The sequence below is a fragment of the Centroberyx gerrardi genome, chromosome 23 (assembly GCF_048128805.1).
Source record: "Centroberyx gerrardi isolate f3 chromosome 23, fCenGer3.hap1.cur.20231027, whole genome shotgun sequence".
NCBI classification, from domain to species: Eukaryota; Metazoa; Chordata; class Actinopteri; order Beryciformes; family Berycidae; genus Centroberyx; species Centroberyx gerrardi.
Genome location: NC_136019.1, coordinates 11,057,696 through 11,082,278, shown reverse-complemented (window position 1 = coordinate 11,082,278; position 24,583 = coordinate 11,057,696). Strand labels below are relative to the sequence as shown.

The window sequence follows — 24,583 nt, the reverse complement described above, 5'->3', positions numbered from 1 at the left end:
AGAGAGAGAGAGAGAGAGAGAGAGAGAGAGAGAGAGAGAGAGAGAGAGAGAGAGGTGTGTGTGTGCAAGGTATTTGTAGAGATTCAAGACATTGATTTTGCGCCCTCTAGTGGATGAATAAAGACAGTGGTAGGTGCATGCCATTACAGTCTACGGTATGTGCAAAACACAAATCCAAAATACAATACATGCCAGATAATGTGCCGCAAAACTTGTAGGTTACTGTCAAAACAAAAATCTAACTGTAAAAGGAAAATGACCTGCTGCATTTTAATGGCCAAGCAAACTGCCACACTGCCAGAAAGCTGTGTTTTCTCTCTCTGACCTTCTGCCGTTATCGTACAAATGGGCGCGGTTTAGCTCTGAATGCAGAAAGCTTTGAATTGCCCTACTGTCGCAAAGCCAAGTGTCGTAAAACTCGCCGCCCAGTGAAGATGGCGGCTGAGCTGCATCCGCGCAGCGGAAAGCTGATCGGCCTGTCGAACTCGAACCGAACCGCTCAGCGCAACCAACCCGTCCAGGAATTTAACCACGGCCTGGTTTTGAGCAGGGAGCCGCTGAGGGACCGGGATGTCTTCACCGTTCGTATTGACAAGAAGGTAAACAGGCCTGTCACTGTGGAGCGGGCAGAGACCAGCAGGAATGCGAGAGCAGTGCCAGTGGGACGGGGTCTTGTTGTCCGCAGTGTGGGGCTTCCCGTTGCCAGGGCGTTGCACGGCTTGACAGCGACCAGGGTTACCAATGATGTCGTGATTGATTAGGCTGAGAACGATTTGCAGACGCTGGCCCAGGTTGCACAGGGAGAGAGGGGTTTACACAGCACTTTGTGCTATTTCAACTGATCACTGAACTCAGTCAGTCCTCCTAGCTAACGTTGCCTGTCTGTGTTGCCTTGGTAGCTAACCCTGCTAACTAGCGGCTAGCAGTAGCAGTAATAGCAGCAAGCTGTACAACACCTGCTGTCAGCTGGCTAGCCAGTTAACTGTTAGCTATTCTGGAAGGTGCTTTGTCGCGTGTGGAGGGGGACCGGCTGTCGCTTATTGAGCTTGCAAGACTTTAAGCTAGTTAACGTAAGATAACATCTTGCTGCTATTTTGTTTTGGATGAGCGCGTCGGTGCCTCTCAGCCTCTCTGCCAGTCTGTCCTGATGGCTACAACTGCAGTGCACAAGCCGAGTTGATCACAAATCTGCGGTCTCGTTAGCATTGACTCGCATTAAAGACAAAAGTGATCAATAGTCAGTCTGCTAAGCACCGAAGAGACTGTGTGTGAGGTTAGGACTTGGTTAGCTGTCTTCTATCCCAACATGAATGCCTACAGTTTGCTGTTGCTTTCTATTACAATGTCATCGATAACAACAACACAGCACCTGAGCTTGACCCCTTGCCAGAGCACAGGACGTCTCCTTAAATATCCACATACATCTTGATCCAAGCCCAAAGCATAACTTGACCTTACAAGCACTGATGAAGCAGTCCAAGTCAAGTGTAATGCATGAGGAGTTTGACCTCTAAATATAAGGTAACTCCAACTAATTAACCATCACAGGGATAGAAAATCACATATTAATGCATAAACCTACCAGAGTAGGTCTATGCATCAATATGTATAGACCTACCAGAGTAGGTAGCCAGTAAGGTACCTAAGCATACACTATACCAGTGTCATTGTTGTGGCAGTTGCTGTCATATCACTTTAACTTAATAGGTTAATTATTGACCTAGCCATCTGCTTGTGTCATGCACTCATGTGACATAGGCCGACTCTTTATCCATATCAAGCCAGTGCACAGTGTTTACGTTTGCCTGTTATCTTGTCATAACGTCTGAGAGCTAGTCTGCTGTAATGACTTCTGCCTCTGCAGTCTGCCAGCCTGCTGGGTTTGTCAACAACATGACAACTCTGGAGCCTGTGGTCCACTGGCAGAGAAGGCACTGTTTCACTCTGACCTACCATGTTGGTGCCAATGCCAGCTGAGCCACACACTGTAAATGACAGCATTCACATAGCGCACTGCGCCTGGCCCTGACGCCTCGCTAGGTCATCCACAAAATCTACTGGAGACCTCGCTGCTTGTGCTTCAAAACATGGGCCCACATCTATATATACTGTACATAACCATCCATCCCTTATGGCACTCCCAGCCTGATAAAGCCTCTCACAAAGTGCCTCATGCTCCGTGTCATCACATGCATTGCCTGCCTGAAATCAATACCTTTCCATCATAGAGCAGCTGCCCATTCTGTGTATTGACATCCATTGCGCTTTAGAGGAAGTTGGAAAACGACTGTTGTTATTGATGAGAGCAAGCGAATGAAGTGCTTTGTTGGAGGAACAATTTGCCTGGAATAGGACTTTGTCTTAAGTTTAGTGTTGGACTGGAGTAATTTGTCTGAGTGAAAAATCCAACACTGTGAAAAAACATATTTCACTTATTGTGCATAATGGTTAAAAATGTTGATTTAAATGAATTTGGTATGCCAGTTTGTTAGCACAAAGCATGCCAGTATGTGTATTTATTCAATTTATTAAGATTTGGCTCTCAATCTGTTTCACCAGTGTGAACATTTTGTTCCACCCCCTTCCTGAGGGGCTGCAGCAACAAGGTTCAATTGTTGTATTTTGTCTGTGTGTAGTCTGTGAGTTGAGAAGAACTTCCTGCCTAGTCTCAGCCATGAATCTCAACTTTTGTGCGGGAGACACTGCATTTGAATCTAAACATCATGCAGTCTATTTGTGCTTCTTTTAAAAGCTGTCCAGTAGTCCTGCTGGGCATAGCTGTATGCTTTTATATGAGTTTAGCCTGCAGTTATTGGACTTTTGGAGAGAGAGCGAGACTGAGAGAGAGAGAGAGAGAGAGACTGAGAGGCAGACACCCACACATCAGGCTGCTGTTACATAAGTGGATGAGCGAGGGAAGGAGATATCTGTCTCCTCCACACAGTGTCCCAGTCAGGCTGAGTTACTATTAAATCTGTTAACCCAGATACCCGGCTGTCGTAGCACACTGCCTTACATAGCACCTGCCACGGAGCAGAGGAACACACCAGAGGAGAGGAGGGGAATAGGATCATATTAAAAAATTATAACCTGATACTTTATTGATCTCCGTAAGGAAATTCTCTTTTGCTTGCCTCTCTAGGGGCGGTCTCTCTCAGCACTAGGCCGCCCTGCCGTTAAGAGATGAGGGACGAGATGGCAGATAAGCGGGGAGGTGGAGATGAGCGGAGAGTGAAAATGGATCAAATTGGTCAAGCAGTTAAGGCAAAAAAAGGAAGGGAGGGGGTAGCAGAGAGTGGTTTAAGATTGTCGGGATTGTTGGTAGATTGTTGGATTGGTGACTGAATCTGGGGGAAGCGGGGGGGTGGGGGGTATTGGAGGACCCGGGTTCAAGCTCCCGTGTCAGCATCCGCCCGGCTGAAGTGTCCTTGAGCAAGACTCTGAATCACCTACCAGCTCCAGCAGTCCCTGCCGCTCTGTCGCTGAGTCTGCACTCTGCCATCTATGTGGAGGGGAGAAAACGAAAAAAAAAAAAGAAATGAATTTGCCCACAGAGATCAATAAAGTATCATATTATTGTAACCCTCTGTTGAGTTTTGTGTTTCTGAGAAGAAATAGATATTTTAGGCCGCATGCTATGTGATATCAGCCCAATGTCACGCAGAGACACAAGGAGTTTTGCAGTGAAGCATTTGTGTGACAATCAAAATCACAAGATCTTTGTTGTTGCCAGGCCTTGAGATTTGCGGTGGATTTGTACCCAAAGCGATAGGCTGGATGATGGTGATGCTTCCTTGCTTAAATGTTCTCTGTGTGTTTCCAGTTACACGACACAAGCACCTGTGTTGGTAGTTCACCCTCCTGGAGCTTTTCCAGTTATTTTTTCAGACTGTTTACAGTAGAGAGGAGACGTAATGAAGGAGAAATGAGTATCCTAGCATTAGATTCAAACCCCCGTTGTGATTGGGTGTGTTAACCAGTAACCACTCAACTAGCGTCCACTCGTCTATTAACCTGCCATCCTTCCCACTTGAGCAGCTGTAGAATTAGGATTCCCTCTGCTCAGTTGGGTAAGGAGTAATGAAGTCACTCAACCCTGTGGATATAATTAAACATGCTACTTTGAGGATTTTCAAATGATAATTTAGCATACTGCTAAAAATGCAGCCATTGCTGCTGTAGTTGTGTTGTCCAATATCGAGTGCTTTCTGTAAGCTGTTTATTGCTAAAATTCTAATAAGTTACACACCACCTTGCTTTTTTGTAGGAAAAGTGCTGCCTGGACCACATTTTGTTCTGACTGAAAAAAAACACAAAAAAACAAATGGCAGGTCGGGCAAGGTTCACTTTGGTTCCATAATGACTAGCTGCCACTATCAGCAGACAGTACTTGTGTCCAACTCTCAAACATTTACCAGAAACTCCCACAACACACCCAGTGTGCTCCCATACTGACTTTCTACCAGTGCTTTCTTCACTCTCATTCTGGTTGTTGCAGTAAACAGTTGCCTATATACTGTGAGCCCACCTCTTCTTTGCTGTGATTGGTCAGCTCATAAGAACACGTGGTCAATGTCGTGCACTCAAAACAGTTTAATTTTTCTCAACTTCTGAAGGTGCTCTTCACTGCCCAAAAAGAAGCCCGGCCCAGCACTTTTTCCAAAGTGACCACTTTCCGTCCACCTTGTGGCTGCTCCCCATTGACTTTAAAGTAAAACAGGTGCTGGAAGTTTGAAAAAAAAGCAGAATACAGCCTTAATTAGTAAGTAGTAATCCAAGAAACCTTACATATCGCAAGCTATTTTACACCCAGAAGCTCTGTTCTCTTCGACTCCCTGAACCTGACCTACTGACCTTGATGTGGATCAAGCCTGCTAATGCTAGATGGAAAATGTACATTAGAAAGGCACTGATTGGAGATTCACAGTTGGGTTTCTTAGACGAGCACAAAGTTGAAACTCTGATTCAAAAATCCTTATCCAGTAACCTCCCCCTCCCTCCCCCCCCCCAGGTGAACTCGTGGAGCGGCTCCATTGAGATCGGCGTGACGGCGCTGGACCCTGCTGCGCTGGACTTCCCCAGCAGCGCCACAGGCCTTAAGGGCGGCTCCTGGATCGTGTCGGGCTGCTCGGTGCTACGCGACGGCCGCTCGGTCCTGGAGGAGTACGGCCGCGACCTGGACCAGCTGGCCGAGGGCGACCGCGTGGGTATCCAGCGCAGCGCCCGCGGGGAGCTGCACCTCTGGGTGAACGGGCAGGACTGCGGCGCGGCCGCCAGCGGCTTGCCGCCCCGGCTCTGGGCCGTGGTGGACCTGTACGGCAAGTGCACCCAGGTGACGGTGGTGAGCTGTGAGCCGCCGCCGCCCTCCGCCGAGAGAGAGACGACAGAGCGGGAGGCAGAGAGGGAGGATGAGGAGGACGAGGAGGAGGAAGAGGAGGTGGTGGTGTGCGGGGTTCGGGAGGAGGCGGGGATGACGGCACTGGTGAATGTGGCAGCAATGAATGGAACGATGAACGGTGACGAAGGTAGGGAGGGAGATTTCTTTTATTTTTTATGTATGTTTGGTTTGTAAGTTATTTTCTCTCACCGTATCCCCTTCCACTCCTCTCTGTCAGTGCCTGAGCTCACCTGCAGTCACAGCAGACCAGACAAGTTCCCCAACAACCTGGAGCCCGACACCGGTAAGAGAATCCACCACACAGCTATTGATGGACGCTGTGCAACACGACCAGTATTGACAACGTTCTCATCTCTCTCTCTCTCTTCAGTTCTAACAGAGCACCAGCTCTTCGATGTGTTCAACAATGCAATAGTGTCACTCTATCGCTCCGAGGATGAGGGCGGAGGGGGGGATGTTGGTGGAGGAGGAGGAGCCGCAGGGTCAGACTCCTCTTCTAGAAATGATAGAGGGAGCAGCAGCGGAGGGGGCGCGGTCAACAGCGACAGCGGAGGAGGCTCAGGAGGAGGAGGAGGTGGTAGTGGAGGAAGCACCAATAACAGCCCTGCTGGCAACGGAGGGGCGGGACTCGGGTCTGTGATGAGTGGCATGACCACCAATGATGCGCTGCTGTTCCACGAGAAGTGCGGCACACTGATCAAGCTGAGCAACAACAACAAGACGGCGGAGCGGAGGAGGCCGCTGGACGAGTTCAATAACGGAGTGGTCATGACCAACCGGCCGCTCCGACACAACGAGATGTTCGAGGTGCGGCCAATCACACGACTCGATACCGGGACGCTTGTTCGTACATGAATACTGTAGTGACAGCTAATGTGTGATAACTGTCACTGTGGTTCGTTAAGAGAACCATGATTAGTTTGATCAGCAGCACAGCAACAAATATTACAAATGAACACCAGCTGTCAGGCGTTCTTATGGCAGCTTAATGTGTGCTGGAAAGAAAGGGTCAAGTACAGTACAGCACATGTATTTTTCCTTATCAGATATTGAGTTAATCCCCTACTCTCCATATGGTACAACGTGAAGCCTGGAGGTTAATTAATATTCATCTCTCTGAGCTTGAGGCTGCACATAGAAAATGTCTGTGTTTTGGTCGGACTGGAATGGAAGCCTAACATGAATAATTAAAGCTCGTCAGTACCAAAATAGACGAAATGCATTTCTGCCATGTTTTCAGATCCGCATCGATAAGCTGGTGGACAAGTGGTCCGGCTCCATAGAGATTGGTGTGACCACGCACAACCCCAACAACCTGGACTATCCTGCTACTATGACCAATCTGCGCTCAGGTAACACACACACAAAGACACTATACGCAGTGTATTTGAAAGAACACGGGTCGCTTATTGCAGTGTATGTAATGTCCTTACCCAAAGACTACATGATGCCCTTCAGTGGCACTTTTTAATGCGTTTGTATGTGTGTGTTTATGCTGTTTGATGAAGTTATTCTGGTTTGATTTGCTAGGTACAATCATGATGAGTGGCTGTGGGATCCTGACGAATGGGAAAGGGACCCGCAGGGAATACTGTGAATTCAGCCTGGACGAACTGCAGGTCCGTGACGACACACACAGATCCCCTCTCCGTATACAAGCCTCCTTTAGCCATGTGAATTGCCAGTAAATCCCTCATTATGGTCTCTCCTCTCTCTACTCTCCCCCTCTCATCCCTCTGTTTTCAGGAGGGAGATCACATAGGGTTGATGCGCAAGGCCAGCGGAGCGCTCCACTTCTACATCAACGGCATCGACCAAGGTGAGAGTGACACGTCTGCACCATTCATCAGTGGAACGGAGGCCCACTGCTGGGGGAGGGCAGGCTGGACGGGGCATGGTGGGCGGAGTGATGGATGGTTATGAAGGGGCGATTAAAGGAGGAACACCAAGCCCGTCAGCACAGATCAGATCAGCATCACCTAGTAGATGCACACAGAAAGACAGGGCTACATGGGATACTGTCACTCCCTGCGTGTATGTTTATTTAGATCGTTAGTGACCCAAATTTCAAAATCTGTTCTGTATTTTTGTTATCCTTTCATGATGTTAGATGTAGTCTTTTATATATTTGACTGTGCTGTCAACATATTGTAAAACAGTAAGGATTAATCACTTTGTAATTCAACAACAACAGCCATAAAGAGAGACTGGTAGCAGCGTTAATGATGGTCTGTGTCTATTAATACTTGGTATGAAGGACACCGTTATCTGTTAATTCCATACACAGCAAGAATACGTTTGAACACAGTAATGAGACTGATAATGAGATTTATAAATGGGAAACTGACACATTGTGTGTTACGGTGAGAGTGATAAGAGCACGGCTCTAATCAGTTTCCAGCCCTGACCTCTCGGTGTCTCCTCCAGGTGTAGCGGCAGCTCAGACCCCCGGCGTGGTTTACGGCGTGGTCGACCTGTACGGCATGGCCGTCAAAGTCACCATTGTCCACAACCACAACCACAGCGACCGCCTCAGACGCAACAACGCCATCATGAGGGCCTTGTCGCCCGACGTGGGCCGGCCCCGGCCCGCCCTCTCCCTCACTCCGGACCTCGAAGGGCCCGACCGCCTGCTCTTCCACCCCAACTGTGGCCAGAAGGCCGCCATCATCAGTGACGGCAGGACGGCGCTGCGGCCACAGTGAGTTCACCTCCCTGCTGGGTCACGTTGTCTGGGTCCTGGTCCCTGAATTAATTACAGCCATACTCGTTCTGTGCAGGCTTGTTCTCGACTGGTTACAGTTTTGGTTGAACAAATCCAGGAATTTAACCTAAAACACTTTTAAAAGACAGCTATTGGTGATGTACAATGTATTTCTACACCTATTTTGTTGTTTGGTGGTGTATTTTTCATATTCCTGTGGATAACTTGCCAAAATTAGAGAACGTCATGTGACGTCATGTCGAGATATTTCCAGCGCAGCTACAATCAAGCTTGATAGCAAATTTTCAATGATCTAAAACATCAACAGTAAATGGTTTTATTTACCATTTACCAGGTTTTATTAACCAATGCATAAGATGTCTTCTAACTATTCGTTGTGCTGTTAAACTGGATGTTCAAAGATAAGGGGACGGGTCAGCGGGTATGTTTTTGGACGTTATCACATGGGTATCCCCCATCAGTGATTTTTTGTTGAATTGGGCACATGACCTCAAAATAAAGTGGGTGCTTGATTTCTGGCCTGGTGTGACAGCCCGATTTTATATGCAAGGTTCCTATGCATGTTTGGAAAAGTATGGAATATGGTTTTGATTGTGTCCAGGTCTCAAAAAGTTTGGAAAATGCAGAAAAAAAGTATGGGGAAAAACTGCTGATCAATCCCAAAACACATATTACTTAACATTCTATGTAGTTGTAGGCCCGCTGTTATTGCACACATTGTGATGTTTGTTGCAGTGAAAAATATTCCTCAGCTTTAGTGAAATGGTGTAGTCATATTGCCCTGCTACTATCAGCATGCGTCATATTGAACACTGACCTAAATCTTCAAATCTAGTCAAGAAATAGTGTGGAAAAAATACAGAATTTTGAAAGGGAAAATGTGTGGGAACCTTGGATATGCAGCATTTTATACACACTACATTGCAATATTCAGAAGTTAATGTTGACATCTTTCTCACTTCTGCAGTGCGACGGATGACTTCAACCACGGCGTGGTGCTGAGCAGCCGGCCGCTGCGCTCCAACGAGGTCTTCCAGGTCCGCATCGACAAGATGGTGGACAAGTGGGCGGGCTCCATCGAGATCGGCGTGACGACACACAACCCCGCCTACCTGCAGCTGCCCTCCACCATGACCAACCTGCGCTCAGGTAAAAAGGAAACGGACATTAGTCAGGTCAATTCAGTTCTGATTCACTCCATTGGATGCATTGTATTTGGGAAGAGGCACACTGCAAATGTCAGTTAGTCTTATATTCAGTCTTAAAATCAAGTAAACAAGTAAAAAACAATCTGCCAATGGGGTGAAATAATTTCCTTTATTTCCAGTTTAGTTTCACTTGATTCAGGAAACAAGCGACAATATCTTGAAATAAGGCAGATCACTAGTATCAAGATAATTGATTTGTATTGGAAACAAGTGAAATTATGTCACCCCACTGGCAGATTTTTTCCACTTGTAAGAAAAATTAGATTTTACGACTCAATACTAGATCAAATAGCTTGTTAAGGTGGATATTCTTTGCAGTGTTGATTGATTAGAAATGGCTTATGCAAAACATACACAAATCATGTGACCATTAGGTATTCCTGGTTTTTAAAGTTCCATGTTGACAGTTTTGCAATACATGTAAAATACATGAAAAAAAAATTTTTTTTGCATGTGTTTTCCAGGGACTTGGATGATGACGGGGAACGGCGTGATGCACAACGGAACGACGATACTGGACGAGTACGGTCACAACCTGGACCGGCTCAAAGTGAGTGGGAGATATTAGTCTTTTATTTGTCCTTTATTTCCCAGCTGTCAATCACTACCTGTCTCTCACCACCACACCAATTAACCTTTTTACCCATCACCCCCTGCCCTCCATCCTACATCCTATCCAGTCCCACCAGGATTTCGCTGAGTTTTTTTGTGATTATTGCGGCCAAAAATACTTGATTTTGCAGCGGCTTTTCTCAAAAATTGCGATACAATTTGCGGGGTTTTGTGTGCTCTTTTTGCGGTAAAATTGTGGGAATTGGGAAAAATTGCAAGCAAAGGAAAAAAAATATTTTCTCTCTCTCTCTCTCACACACACACACACACACACACACACACACACACACAGCCTCCCCCTATTCTCTCCCACTCTCCGTTTAAGCTATTAACTCTTCCAAGAGCTTGAATTTTGCACTCACCTCGATTCTTGCAGCACTCGTTTTGTTTTGTTTTGCACGGTCTATGGCAGTAATTTATGTTGGCAGGTGAGCTTTGTTCATCTTCCACCTGAATGCACGCTGCGATGACGTAAGTTACCACGACACGAAATGCGTCAATTGGTCCAAATCACAAGCGGTCTGTTGATTTGGCCATTTCATGCGGAAAAGTTGCGGCAATTTTGCAAAACTGCAAGCTCTCGCAATTATTGCGGAGATTTCTTGAATTTGCATTAATTATTGCGATCGCAAAATCGCAATTTCCTGGAGGGACTGCCTATCTTACGCTTGTTGCTTGAGTTTGATTTTCTCCTTTTTTGTATGGTTTTTCTTACCCTTTTCTTCTCTGTCTCTCCCTCCTCCCTCCCCCAGGCGGGTGACACAGTAGGTGTGGTGCGGAAGGAGGACGGCAGCCTCCACTTCTTCGTCAACGGGGTGGCCCAGGGCCCGGCCGCCTGGAACGTCCCGCCCAGCGTCTACGCCGTGGTGGACCTCTACGGCCAGGCCGCTCAGGCCACCATCATGGACGACATGGGTGAGAGACAACAGACCATTTTGAGTAGTGACAATTCTGGGCTCTAGACAACAGTTGGAGTTGTAGCTATGTAAATGAGACTCTACTTTAGAATGGAATTTTGAGAAAATGTTTTGGTTTCCTCGTTGAGTTTTACGAAAAAGTACGAGAGAGACAAAAGATCTAAGGAAGGAAACTATTTTTTTTTTTCTCTTCCTCCACCCTTCAGCGGACCTGCCCCCTCTCCCAGAGGACAGTTCGGAGGGTCCCACGGCCATGTCCCCCGGCAGCCCCTGCTCCGTTGCCGGGGCCAACACGGCCAACGACCTGCGTTTCCACCAGCTACACGGCACCAACGCCGTCATCACCAACGGGGGGCGCACCGCCCTGCGCCAGAACTGCCGCAGCGAGTTCAATGACGCTATCGTCATTTCCAACAGGTGATGGGAGCAACGAAATGACACTAAATTAGTCCGGTCCTCATAAGGTCTGTAGAGGTTTGAGTGTTTCGCTTGGGAATTGGCTTGACTTGGGACATGTCTGTGACATAATGAATCAAAGATCATTTATGAGACAGACTGACAACAAACCATCTGAGGGCAAAGTATTTCAAGGTTTTAGTGAAAACACCCAAATTATAGCCAAATACGCAGTATGTCCTGTGGCATCTGTAGCACTAAACTGAATATGTATGATGCATTAAAGGCACATTTTTAGCCGCAGTCATTTGTATTAATAATGTGATACTGATGTCACCAGATACAGGCAGGTAATGTTTGGCTGCTTTGATCAAATGGCACTTGCAAGTAATTCTCAGCCTTTGTTTTAACATGCTTGAGGTTCCACATGGGTTGGATTTACAACATCAGGGCATTTCAGATAGTGTGTGGTAAGTTGTGAATTACAGATATTGAAATTCTGTGGTTTGGAGACTTTCTGGCGCTCCTTGTATTTGTCCCATGTGACAAATCCCACCCATCTGGTACTCAAACGGATTAAAACAAACGCTCAGAATTACTTGCAGATACAGTTTGACCCATGTTTGCACGCAGTGACAGAATGGAGCAGAGCGTTGTCTTCTGTGTGATTTGTCGAACCCTGAGAATTTCAACATGTTGCCTCCTTGGTCTAGGTGCCTTCGAGATGGAGAGCTGTTTGAAATAGTTATTCAGAAGATGGTGGACCGCTGGTCGGGCTCAATAGAAGCAGGTGAGGAGTTTCTATTCTACCTGCCACCATCCAACTGCTCGTGTGCGCTCTCTCTCTCTCTCTCTCTCACTCAAACACACAGACTGCCCTCCAACTTAACTCTTACTTGGAGGCTGCTGCAACATTTTCATCATTACACGTAAATACTGTATATTTCATGTGTAATGAGCTGTGATGTTTTCCCTTCTGTCCAGGAGTGACGGCCATCAGGCCAGAGGAGCTGGAGTTCCCGAACACCATGACTGATATCGACTACGACACTTGGATGCTCAGGTAAGGCTAAGAGCCATGTGAATATGAAGGCTGCAAACAAAGCAATAATCTGTGACATACTGTATTTATTTATCTCCCTTTTTCTCAAGTACCTGGCTGTTCGACTCGCAACCCCATAAACTTGTAGTGTGGTAAATTTGACACCAAATAATATTCTTACTTTCACTTTTCAGGTTATTATTGGAGGAAGCCTAGAGGCTGCAGAAAATGACATTTATCACAAAAAATAAAAACTTTAGATATTTGTAGTAAAAAATGGTATATACATATATATTTACATTTTATAAATCAGCTCAAGACTCCCTAAATCATCTTGTGACCCCCTGCAAGGTCCTCCATCCTCTATCTCTAAAACAATCCCTCTGTTATTGATCTATTCTGCTGTGAGGTTAATGAAAGTTCTGTATACGAACCTCAGCCAGATAACCTAAATTGAAATCCTCTTTCTCTCTTCCGTCTCTCCCTCGTGCCTCACCTCTAGCGGGACGGCCATCATGCAGGACGGCAACACCATGCGCAACAACTACGGCTGTGACCTGGACTCCCTGACCACCGCCTCGCGGATCGGCATGATGCGCTCGGCCACCGGCGACCTCCACTATTACATCAACGGTGTGGACCAGGGTGTCGCCTGCACCGGTCTGCCTCCAGGTAAATACAACCAGTTCACACAGCCAGGACCCACACATGCAGGTCTGGATAACGTATGGGAAAATGAATTTGATCATTTCCAGGTCTTGAAAAGTCTCTCTCTCTCTCTCTCTCTCTCTCTCTCTCTCTCTCTCTCTCTCTCTCTCTCTCTCTCTCTCTCTCTCTCTCTCTCTCTCTCTCTCTCTCTCTCTCTCTCTCTCTGTCTCCCTCCCTCCCCCCATCCCTCTCTCCGTCTCTCAGAGGTGTTTGCAGTGATTGACCTGTATGGTCAGTGTGTTCAGGTGTCCATCACCAGCTCGTCCGGCCCGCTGGACAACAGCCTCTGCACCAGCAACATCACCGAGAAGAGCTTCCCCATCCACTCACCAGGTACACAGGACTGTCAGGCTCCTGCACTGGTCTGGAAAAGCTTAGAAAATGAAGTTCGATCATTTCTCAGATCTTGAAAAGTTTGGGAATTGCATAAAAAATAAGGAAAAGTATGTGGTAAATGTATCTGATACACGTAACAAATTATTTTATATAGTTGTAGACACTATGTCATTTCAAATATTGATGTGAAGATTTATATTTAAAATCTTCAAATCCTAGAAAAACATGGAATTCTGAAATGGAAAATGTTTCGTTTTTGCATTTATATGTTTAAAAATAAAGTAAGAAAGGTTAAAGGCAAAGAACAAACAATGGCAGGGAGAAAGAAAAGGAGGCAAGGAGGAAAGAAAAAAATGAGAAAAGAGTTTGAAGGCTTATCTCCTTCTTCCTTCTGTGTGTGTGTGTGTGTGTGTGTGTGTGTGTGTGTGTGTGTAGTAGCGGGCGTGGCCCACCGGCTCCACAGTAAGCACGGTAAGAACGTGGTGCTGCTGGGCGAGGGCTGCCAAGCGGTCAGAGTCGGAGGCTACGCTCACGGCATCGTGTTCAGCACCAAGGAACTCAAAACGGACGAACTGTTCGAGGTAAACCAGGACACAGAGCCACTTTACTAGTAAATGATCTGAAAATGAACTTCTTGCTGTCTAAAATATTGAAAAAGGAGTGAATATGAAAGCTGAGGTACAGAGAAACATGGATATTTTCAAATAATTTGACAGATCAAGCTCCTAAATATCTTTACTTGTGCTAAAATATAACGATAGACCCCTGGAAGCACAGTAACTGAGAAAAGACCAGTTCAGCATCGTTGTTAAACTAAAAGGCTGTGAAAAGAAGGAAAAAAGAATTTTGCTTTCAGAAGTCAAATCTGTTTAATCTCTCATTGAACTTTTTTTTCAGCATTTGTTTCTTTCAACATGTAAGTGCAAAGCTTAAAAATGGTACTTTGAATGGAGGTTTTATTTATTAAAAGTGATTATTTTAAATATCCACCACTCACCAGGCTATAGTCTTTGCTTCAGGATAAAGAATCTTCCACACACTTAGATATATGCATATTTTATTTAATAAAGTGCAAGCTTTCAGTCAAACAAGACCTTCCTCAACTCGTACCAGGGAAAGCTTAAAAAATGGCACTTTGAATGGAGATTTTCTTTATTAAACACCACTCAGTTTATGCCTTTCCATACTAGTTGGTACTTGCGTTGAATGCAAAGTTGCGTTCTCTCCCCTCTGTCCAGGTTAAGATTGATGAAGTGGATGAGCAGTGGTGTGGCTCGCTGCATGTTGGCCTGACCACCCTGGCTCCTCCAGATCTGCCGTCCTGCCCGCTGTCGGGCCTGTCCCCGTCTCTCCCCCAGCTCCGCACCAAGGTCACCTGGCTGCTCTGCGGCTCCGAGGTCCGCCGCAACGGCCTGCTGCAGCGCCAGAACTACGGCTGCTCTCTGGACCGGCTGACGGTGAGACACACTCTTCCTCACGCCGCTCCCCGACGCTGGAGAACCGAACAGAACTTCATAACAAATCACATCACTCCAGTTCTGGCATCTCCTCACTGGTCACCTGTTAGGTTTACAAATGATTTTAACATATTGCTGGTCACTTAAAGCACTGTTAGGTCTGGCTCCAGGCCATATCACAGACCTTGAAACCATCTGTGATCCAGTGCGGAGCCTCAGATCCGCTCCAAAGCCGAGGCTTTAAGACTAAAGTTGCCTGGGCTTTTGCCATCAGGCCCTTACACTTTGAACAACCTGCCTGAGGAGCTTAGGCCAACAGACTCAATATCAACCTTTATATCACATCTTAAAACTTATTTTTATAGACGTCCTTATATGTGATTTTTTTTTTCCCTTTTATCCTGTTGTTGGTTTTTTTTTTGCTATTTTTTACCCTCTATTTCTTATCCTTTTATCTTGTGTAGCAGTTTGTTGGGTTAGGGTTAGGGTTAGGGTTTTGGTTAGGGTTAGGGTTAGGGTTAGGGTTTGGGTTTGGGTTTAGTAGTAGTACAGTAGTACTACTCCCAGGTGAGGCCAAACAGTGGATCTGAGTCATCTTTAACATTTCAGGAGGAGAAATGTAGCACTGCACTGATTAATAAAAAAACAACAAAAAAACTAGGTCTGGATATCAACCCTAAAGTGATAATGATAATCCTGATTATTTTGGTGATATTATCATCACAGTTATTAATCACAATCTTCACTCTACATTTAAAAGGAGATTACATGTTTATGTACTGCTGATAATAATCTGTGATTATTAGTTGTGGCAACCAATATCAAAATATAAAATTATACACAGTTAACTCGGCACCTCTAAATTTTGTTTAATTTCATAACAAATTTACATGCATGAATGCTATTTGATTAGTTCAACTCTTGAAAATGAGTCTATTGCTTGATGATTCTTTTTCTACAATTTATGAATAAAGCGGAAAATAAAGTAGGAACATCAAATTGTCAATCACCATCAATTCATATCAGCACTTTTTATTGCATCGGGGGCTCTTAATATTATAACGTGTACAATGTCAGAATAAAATAGTTACTGTCTTCCTCATCATTCCGATATTCCGATATTTATAAAATAATAAACACATACTGTATGATTGATGGTGTGTTTCTAGGTTGGGAACCGCGTGGGTGTGAAGAGGTGCAGTGACGACACCATGCACATCCTCATTGACGGAGAGGACATGGGGCCTGCCGCCACTGCAGTAGCCAAGGTACACACACACACACACACACACACACACCCTCAGCCACAGAGCCAATCAGCACCACTCTGTCCTGTCCCTTGCAGAATGTGTATGCGGTGCTGGACCTGTATGGCCGTGTGACAGCGGTGTCCATCGTCAGCTCCTCGGTGATGGAGGACATGGAGAGCATCAAGGCGCCGTCCCTCTCCTCAGACAGCTGCAGCGAGGGGGAGGAGGACAGCACCCCCGTCAGAGAGGTAGGACCACACCGGCAGTTTGTCCTGGTTTCCTCGCCCAAAACCCAGTTGATTAGATTTTGGTGGTGATCCAGATCTGGGATTTCCGCCATTAAACAGTTTTCGTTTTTTAGCCAGAACTATTATGCTGCGTTCAAGGGCAGCGTTGCATTCATGTGCTATTTTTTCTGAAAATCAAACCTGGAAGACAAACGATAAACAAACATAAACCGTTACGGAGGCTGCAGCTTTGCAAGTTGGAGAATTGTTCAGCGTTGGCAGAAGTTTGCGTTCTACCCAGTGCTTCTAGTTAAATGGTGTTTTATCATTGTGCTTGTTCCTTAACGCAGCTATAACTGAAGGGAGGTGAATTGTTTTTGCGGTGACCGTACGTTATCCACAATTGTTCACCACACCCACACTTTCCCTAGATGTGTCTGGTGAGATAGCCTCACAGTAGATGCTGGTCTCAGTCTTCGTGTCGCCTCTTGCTGCCCCCAGGTGGAGAGCGAGCCGTGTGCGCTGGTGCCGACCGTCATGGCTTTCCTGGAAAACCACGGCAAGAACATCCAGCTGTCCAACCAGAACCTGACCGCAGCCCGGGTGTCCAGCTACAACCAGGGCCTGCTGGTCACCGCCCAGCCGCTGGCCCGCCAGCAGCTGTTCCAGGTACTGTGGGGCTTAGTGTGTGTGTGTGTGTGTGTGTGTGTGTGGTAAGGATGGCTATGTTGAGTGCTTTGATTCCTTAATTTAAATGATATCCGTTTGAGCTTGACAAAACAACAAAACAAAAAAGGCCGTTAGTCTTAAATAGTCCATTGCTGTAATGCATTGCTGAGTATGGGTAAAAGGGAAAATATACCTGTTGTCTGTTTTGTCTATAGATTTTCATACTTTGGCGTTTGAGTTTAGTTTAATAGCTAAAGACTTGCGTACACAAATACACCTTTCAGTATTTGAGAGGTGTTTCTACTTTGGTTTGCTCAATGTATTTTTAGTATATGTATATTTAGTGTTGTTAGCTGTTAATGAAATCACCTAAGGCTCTGAGACTGGGGAAAACAGAAAAATCTTGGAGCACAAGAAAGAAATTTAGGAGCATGATCTGTGAAATAATTGAAAATTCCCAATTACGGTAGGTAGAACTGAAGGTAGAACTGAATTTCCTATAAGGAGTAAATGCTATAAAAATGGAGCCCCCACCGTTTTTTTCATCAGCTTTATATATACAAAATTGTGCCAAATATGACAAGCTGGTATGTCAGGCCACCACCGTTCCAGTCCGTCAACAAACCCTCTTTCTTTTTTGGCTGCCAGTTCCAGATCGACCGTCTGAACCCGTCGTGGACGTCGTCGCTGTCGCTAGGGGTGATAGGCCACGCCCCCGACCGGCTCAACTTCCCCTCCACCGCCTGCTGTCTGAAACGCTCCGCCTGGCTGCTGCAGAGGGACTCCGTCTTCCACAACTCCCTGAAGGTACACACACACACACACACACACACACACACACACACACACACACACACGCAATCAATTGAAGAACACACACACTTGTCAGTCAAGTATTGATTTTGTCTTACATGACAAGCCAAGTGTTTTCTCACCGACACCAGCCTCATCGACTGCTTGATTGATCTTCTCTAATGTTATTCTCGCTCTCTGCTGTCTCCTCCCTTTCTTTCTCCCATTTTTTTTATGTAATTGCTTTTTCACCATCATCTCTCCTTTCCTGTGCTTCGACTTTCCCTTGTCCTCTATCTTATTGTTTCCTATCCTTCCCCTTTAACCAATGCTTTTCTCTGTCATTTCTCTTTTCCTGTCTCTGCCCCTCTCCTCTCCTCTCCTCCTCCTCCTCCTCCTCCTGGCGGTCAGATATGTGAGAACTACGGTCCTAACCTGGACACTTGTCCAGAGGGGACGGTGTTGGGTCTGCTGGTGGACGCCAACAGTTGTCTCCACCTCTACGTCAACGGCATGGACCAGGGAGTGGCGGCTCAGGACATTCCCTCACCCTGCTACCCCCTGATCGACCTTTATGGCCAGTGTGAACAGGTCTGCACACACACACACACACACACACACACACACACACACACACACACACACACACACACATACACACACGCTCAGGCACACACACACACAACATGCAGGTCATGTGCAACTTAGAAATTGGAAATTGAAAGGCTGTTTCCTCACTTCAGTGCTTCCCATCTCAGCACACCAGAGTTTTGGAGTCTTGCCCCTGGGTACAAGTTTCTTCTCACTTACACCCCTCCCCTCCACAGGGAGGTCAGAGGTCAGGGTCGTGGTAGGGATTCAGTGTCTTTTGAAGAACTTTAAAACACTTATGCTCTTCGTTACCACAGTCTTCATCTCATCTACAGTCTCCAAAGTTGTTTTGTAGCAGTCTAATCCCAGTTTAAGACCAACAGGGGAGTCGGAACCCAGTATGTTATGCTAACGCCACGTTGTGACGTCACTGCAGGTTACCATAGTGACGAACAATGTGCCAGCTGTGGGCGGGGAGAGTGGCGAGGCCCGCTGCCAGGGCGACATGGAGAAGGCGGACATGGTTGACGGTAAGAAGCCGACTGTCCACACCTTATCGTTTCTGTGTATCTCTTCATTTGGAGGTCTGCTGGAAATCTTGAAAGTCTTGAGTTTTGACCTTGTTGCTGTGTGTTGACATGTGGCGTCCAGGAATCAAAGAGAGTGTGTGCTGGACGCCCCCTCCAGAGGTCAACCCCAACAAGACCTGTGAGTACCAGGCACTGTGCTCGCGCTTCAAGGACCTGCTCACATTACCAGGTGATCATTTGCTCTCTTCTTTTGTCTTTACATATCTCTGCTCCAACCTATCGTTCCTGACGTTCTTGTGTTCATAATCTTCTTCTGCGATCTCTCCTTTTTTTCACCACCACCCCTCCGTAAGACGGTTATTTCAACGAGGATGCCAAGTACAACCTGTGCTACTGTGAGTCGTGCCACAAGCTGCGGGGCGACGAGGCCTACTACAAGAGAGGAGAGCCGCCCCGCGACTACGCCCTGCCCTTCGGATGGTGCCGCTTCGCCCTCAGGTGAGAGGACGGCCTCTCGGCCAATCACACGTCAGAGCAGTGAGGCATCAATCACAAGCTTGATCAGTCTGTGGATATGTGGGGCGTGAGAGGCGACAACCGCACCTCCCTGCTTTCGCTGAACTACATGTGTAACCGGGCGTTGTTTATGCAGTAAAATGTCTGATGTCTGTCTATCTGTATATCTCTGTGTTGATCTGTGCATCTGTCTGTCTGTCTGTCTATAAATAACGACTGTAAAGCATGCTTATTTGTATGTATATCTATAATTGCATGTGCCCTCTCTGTGCAGGATCAAGCCCCACTGTGAGGTTTCTAATGCACTGAAGAAGTGGCACATAGCTTACCACGGCACCAGTGTAGGAGCCCTCCGACGCACCCTGGACCACAGCCAGCTCCTGTCAGGTAGGACTCACAGCAGCCACACTGGGCAGATTCCTGTGGGTTAATTAACACGTAACCTGGAGGAAGATGGGTTGATGATTGGTTAACCCACAGTTGTTTTGAAGACCTCAATCAGTGTGAGAGACAGACAATTCCCATATTGCAACATCCCTCCTGAAGCTGATTTGACAGAAGCAGGAGAGTAGGAGAAGTGATTTGGCTACAAATAACTGAAAATAATACTTCTATCTTGATTTTAAGAAATACATTTCTATTAGGACTGTGCAATTAATTATATATATATATATATTAGTATAATTGTAATATCACAGTTTAGAGGAGAAAGTAGAAACTAGCAAATCGGCATATTGAAACATTTCATTTCTTTAAGAACATACACTGTAGTTGAAAATAGTCAAGATGTTTGTATGAGGTACAAAAACTGCCGTGAAATGATTTCAATCCTCAAACCATCGAGACTAATAATTGCCTAGCAAAGTAATCGGGCTTAACATTTTCTTCAGGATCGTGCAGCCCTACTCTTCTGCCTTTTCTCCTTGGCTCTTATATTGTTACCTAGCTAATTCTCTGACATACAAAATCTTTCCAGGGACACGGGAATATTTGTTCGATCCTTTGTGATTGAGCTGTGGCGTTGACGCTCACACTCGTTACTGTTAGTTGTGAACAAAGCTCACTCTACTCTTGCACTCACCTGTAAGTCACTCAGGACCAGAGCATCAGCTGAATGTGTGACGTTCTGTCGCTGCAGGGACGTCGTCCATCTTCTCCGTGTCTCCAGTGAAGACGGAGGGGCCAAACGGCTACAGCGAGCCGGAGGAGAACAGCGCCCCCGGCAGGGAGGTTCCCAGAGTGCAGCTCTCCCCCACCATGAGATACTCCGGCTTGGAGATGTTTGCCCCCAAAGTGCAGTAAGTCCTCATTACTCTCTTCTTCTCCTTTCACTCGCTATCTCATCACTTTTTATTTTACAAGGTTATGTAGGGTTCAATGTTAAACTCGCGCCAGTAGGTCAGATTTCTCTATTTTCACTGGCCCAGCAGGCAAAAATGAAAATAACCACTTTTTTTTATAACATATTAACATATTACTAAAAATGTATGACATTGATAGTTCATAAAATCCAGCAGCAAAAAGACAGAAAAATAAAACAAGTGCAGATTGATTGTGAATACATTTTTAGTGTATTGATTCAATGAATTGGCCTTTGTTGCACTTATTGTATTGAAGATGAGCTCTCATAACCAGAGCAGCAGAGTGGAAATACATGAGGCTGGAAAGTCTCTCCGTTCATCTGTGTTGCCGATGCATTAATGGGACCTGATGAGTGGTTGTCAGCTACCTGCTTTGCCTGCTTTGTTCGATCCGCCCGACTTGAAAATCACTGACAGGCCATACAAACGACACAGGACTGATTCATCATTTTCAACCCAAGGAAACAAAAGGATGACAAAAGAAACAGCCTTTTTACTTGCCTTTGTAGTTTGAAGTACCTGTCACCATGTCTGCTCCTCACAACTAACTCTGAGGTAGCGTCTTATCTGATTGGTCAGAAAAAGCTCAACAGAGAGGAGAGCGGGCTAGTAACAGAGCAGAGAGACAAAGATAACAGGCTGATCACCAGGTGACCAGAACCATCTTACTGTCATCTGTATTGCGTATTTCTTTATTTACAGCACTTCTCTACTGTTAATTTCTCCTCCTCCTCATGTAGATTTCGGGACCCCCGCTCTCACCGCTGCCACCAGGCCCAGGTGGGTTTCCAGGTGTGCGTGCGGCCCGGCTCCTACAAGGTGGGCCCCCAGACGCTGGGCGCCAGCGAGCCCCTGGATCCACGCTTCAGCAACACAGAGATCGAGTGGATCACCAAGGAGCAGGGCGGCACCCTCCTGTACGGACTGCTCGTCCGGGTGGAGTGAAAGGAGCAGGAGGAGAGGCACTGGGGGGGGAAGCGGGGGGGAGGAGTCAAAGAATGAGAGGGTCCCGGGTACATAACCCTGCGGCACTCCCCGGACTTTTAAACTAACTGACAACCAAATCCAACCCCCTGCCTTGAGCAAGAGACTCCTCTGGAATCCAGCTGTTCCTACTGTGGATTGTTGACAATTCAGCATTATTGATTTTTGTTTATTTTGTTGGTTTTGGTTCTTTGCTCTTGGACACTTTTAATGGGCGGGGGCTATGGCGGTTTCAAAGAAGAACAGACACTGCCTGCACTTTATGTTTCGGACACTCGTGGGCGATTTTTAAACTAACTTCTCATCGACACGACACGTTTGTTCATTCACAGCAGTTTTTTTTTTGTTAGCACCTTTTTGTTTTGTGTTCCTCGTTCTAGCCAACTTCTTGTTTTCTTCCACCCTCTCACGGCCCCTCGTTCTTTTTTTTTTTTAAACCCCCTGGCACTTATTTTAACACCTGGCGCCTGTCCAGTCTTTTATTTTGGGTGGAGCGATTCTTCGGTCCACAGGAGCCGTCACCTGCCACCCTGCACGCTCATGGACTATCACTTATTACAGACTCTGAAACGTGGGTCAAAACAAAATTGTGAATAAAGAGTGACAAGTGTTTCACAAAGACACGAAAGAAGAAAGAAGACAGACTTGAATCTGAGGATGCCGAATCCTGAGAATGAACCTAAGAGTGTCTTGTGACTTTAGGGGGGGAGGATTTTAAAACTGGAGGAAGAAAAATGTTTACACATGTAACACTGTTTGTGTGTTTCTGTCCTCTCCGCCTCTCATCTGTTGCACCCATAACAGTCTGGCTGCTTGTCTGTCTGTTTGTTTCAGTCCTGTTTGTACTTCTGTTCTGGCCCCAGCATCGCTTCTCTGGCTCCTCTTGTCAAAGGAAAACACTCACAGGCTAATACTGTGGAGGAACTGGGAAGTCTGTGGTTTCTTGTGGAAATGGACCTTTTGTTGTTTCAAAGAAAAGCGGACTCTTCATGCTACTCATGTCAGTCCTATTTCCTCTCCTTACTGCAACTTAACAGGAGACTCAAAATATCCATAAGGTGCCGATGAAATGGGCACATTTAATTTCAGCCTTATAGCTTTCCATGTGTTCTATGGCTGAGAAATGTATTTAAAAAAAAGATATATTTACTGCCAGACGTGGTGGGTAGCAGTACATCTAGCATCCACTACTACTGGCTCTTATTTGATATGCTAATTCCAAAGTAGAAGCGCCTGGAGAAAGATTTAAGGGGTGGAAATGGACTGAAGCCAAAAGAAAAAGAAAAAAAAAAAAAAGGTCTAAGTGGTTTTCCGCATCGCTCCCTCTCCGTCTCGCTTCCCCCATCGTTTACACTTCATCCGCTCACACCTCCGCTCCGATCCATCCATCCGTCACGTCCGACTTTGTTTACCTGGGAGGATTTCCAGAGCCAAACTGTGTTGTCGGGGATTATTGGCTCGGCAGTCTCGCGCGAAGACTCGTGGGGAAACGGGAGTCCTCGGCAGAGCACGACCCTAATGCTGGAGTTTACATTGTGAATGTGATTCATTAGGGCTTCGCACTTCCTTTTTGTAGGTCGTTTAACTGCTACTGCTTTACTTTCAGCTAACACCCGTTCATTTACATACGTCAAAGATTTACACAAGGGTTTTATTTTATCCAAAATATTCACCTAATTATTGATTGTATGTGAACAGCTTTCCAAAGCATCTCTTTTCAAACCATTCTGTTTAATGTTGCCAATTTGATAGACTTATTACATCACGACCCACGTAAAACCCAACTTTTCAAGTCACGGTTTTGATGAATTAGTCAAAATCCAGTTATTGAAGCTCAGTCGACTTCTAAGAGAAGCTGTGATCCAGGTCATGGAAGATCTGCGGGGTTTGACAAAGGAAACTTGCAACGTCCAATCAAAATGTGAAAATATATGGGTTATTTATGGCCCAGTGCTGCTTTGTACAAGAATTAATTTGTATTGTTTTCTTTCATTTTCTGTATGTTGCGTTGTACAGGCTGTTACATAACATTAAATCATATCTTCCTGATTTATAAAAAATAAAAATAAACCGACAAAGACAGTATGCACATATGGACCATTTCACTGTGTGTGTTTGTTGGGGCGCGACAACAAAACGCTGTAATGAAGAAAGACGCAGCCTGCTGGCACTCCTGGTTCCTTTTTTCAAATTTTATTTAGAGTAGGAAAAAATCCGGTCACTGACATGTTATTGCAGTGTTGCATACTTACTCAATCACACCTTTTTCAAAATGCTGTAGACTAATTACTTCTTAAGGCCAATAGTGTGTTTTCTCATAGCTTTTACAGAAAATGGTGGCTGCTTCGGGCAGCTCTGCCCTGCCATTTAATAACAGACACACACTCACATAAGTAACTTCAATATGCAGCGCTCGTCTCACCTCGGCCAGGATAGCATCCTGTGATACAGAGGGTCAAGAGTTCAAAGGTCAGCACACAGGACATGAGCGTCCAACAACTAAAAGTAGTGGACAAATGACTAATTTGCTCTCCCCCAAACAAAAATAATGAAGCCATAATTATAGCTATTATAGTTCACTGGTCTACAATTGACAAACAGCAATCTACTGTATCGTCTTGTTGGGTTGCATAGTCTGTTTTGTTTACTAGTCTGTCTTCAGCTGTAAACAACAAATCTACAGACAGTTCTGCACCAGCCTCCACTTCTAACTGGGACCCTGAGTTTTGTTGGAGTGTCCGTTGATTTTTTTTTAGAGCCGTTTACTACGATGGTCCCGAGTCCTTCCTGTCCCGCTTCATTTAAGACGACAGGCACATGGAAGCTTCCATTAAGCAGATTGAATTCTGGGCCAACAGTGTGGG

The 24,583-nt window shown here is 45.9% G+C and overlaps 1 protein-coding gene across 1 annotated transcript; it reads left to right on the top strand.

Moving 5' to 3' along the window:
- Positions 1-431: 431 nt before the first annotated feature.
- neurl4 (neuralized E3 ubiquitin protein ligase 4) lies at positions 432-21,680 on the top strand. Its single transcript, XM_071909446.2, has 29 exons — positions 432-599; positions 5,012-5,525; positions 5,616-5,681; positions 5,769-6,205; positions 6,639-6,750; positions 6,929-7,017; positions 7,145-7,217; positions 7,826-8,099; positions 9,091-9,272; positions 9,796-9,881; positions 10,696-10,858; positions 11,067-11,277; positions 11,970-12,046; positions 12,241-12,319; positions 12,801-12,970; positions 13,211-13,339; positions 13,778-13,923; positions 14,581-14,799; positions 15,969-16,067; positions 16,145-16,297; positions 16,778-16,945; positions 17,594-17,752; positions 18,149-18,328; positions 18,765-18,858; positions 18,980-19,087; positions 19,212-19,356; positions 19,649-19,761; positions 20,513-20,672; positions 21,476-21,680. The coding sequence occupies exons 1-29, from the start codon at positions 435-437 to the stop codon at positions 21,678-21,680; spliced, it is 4,776 nt and encodes a 1,591-aa protein (XP_071765547.1). The 5' UTR covers positions 432-434.
- Positions 21,681-24,583: the final 2,903 nt, after the last annotated feature.

Coding starts and splice junctions, on each gene's coding strand:
- neurl4 (XM_071909446.2), top strand. CDS start 435: ATGGCGGCTGAGCTGCATCCGCGCAGCGGAAAGCTGATCGGCCTGTCG. Junction 7,218..7,825: donor CATCAACGGCATCGACCAAG/GTGAGAGTGACA, acceptor TGTCTCCTCCAG/GTGTAGCGGCAGCTCAGACC. Junction 20,673..21,475: donor ATGTTTGCCCCCAAAGTGCA/GTAAGTCCTCAT, acceptor CTCCTCATGTAG/ATTTCGGGACCCCCGCTCTC.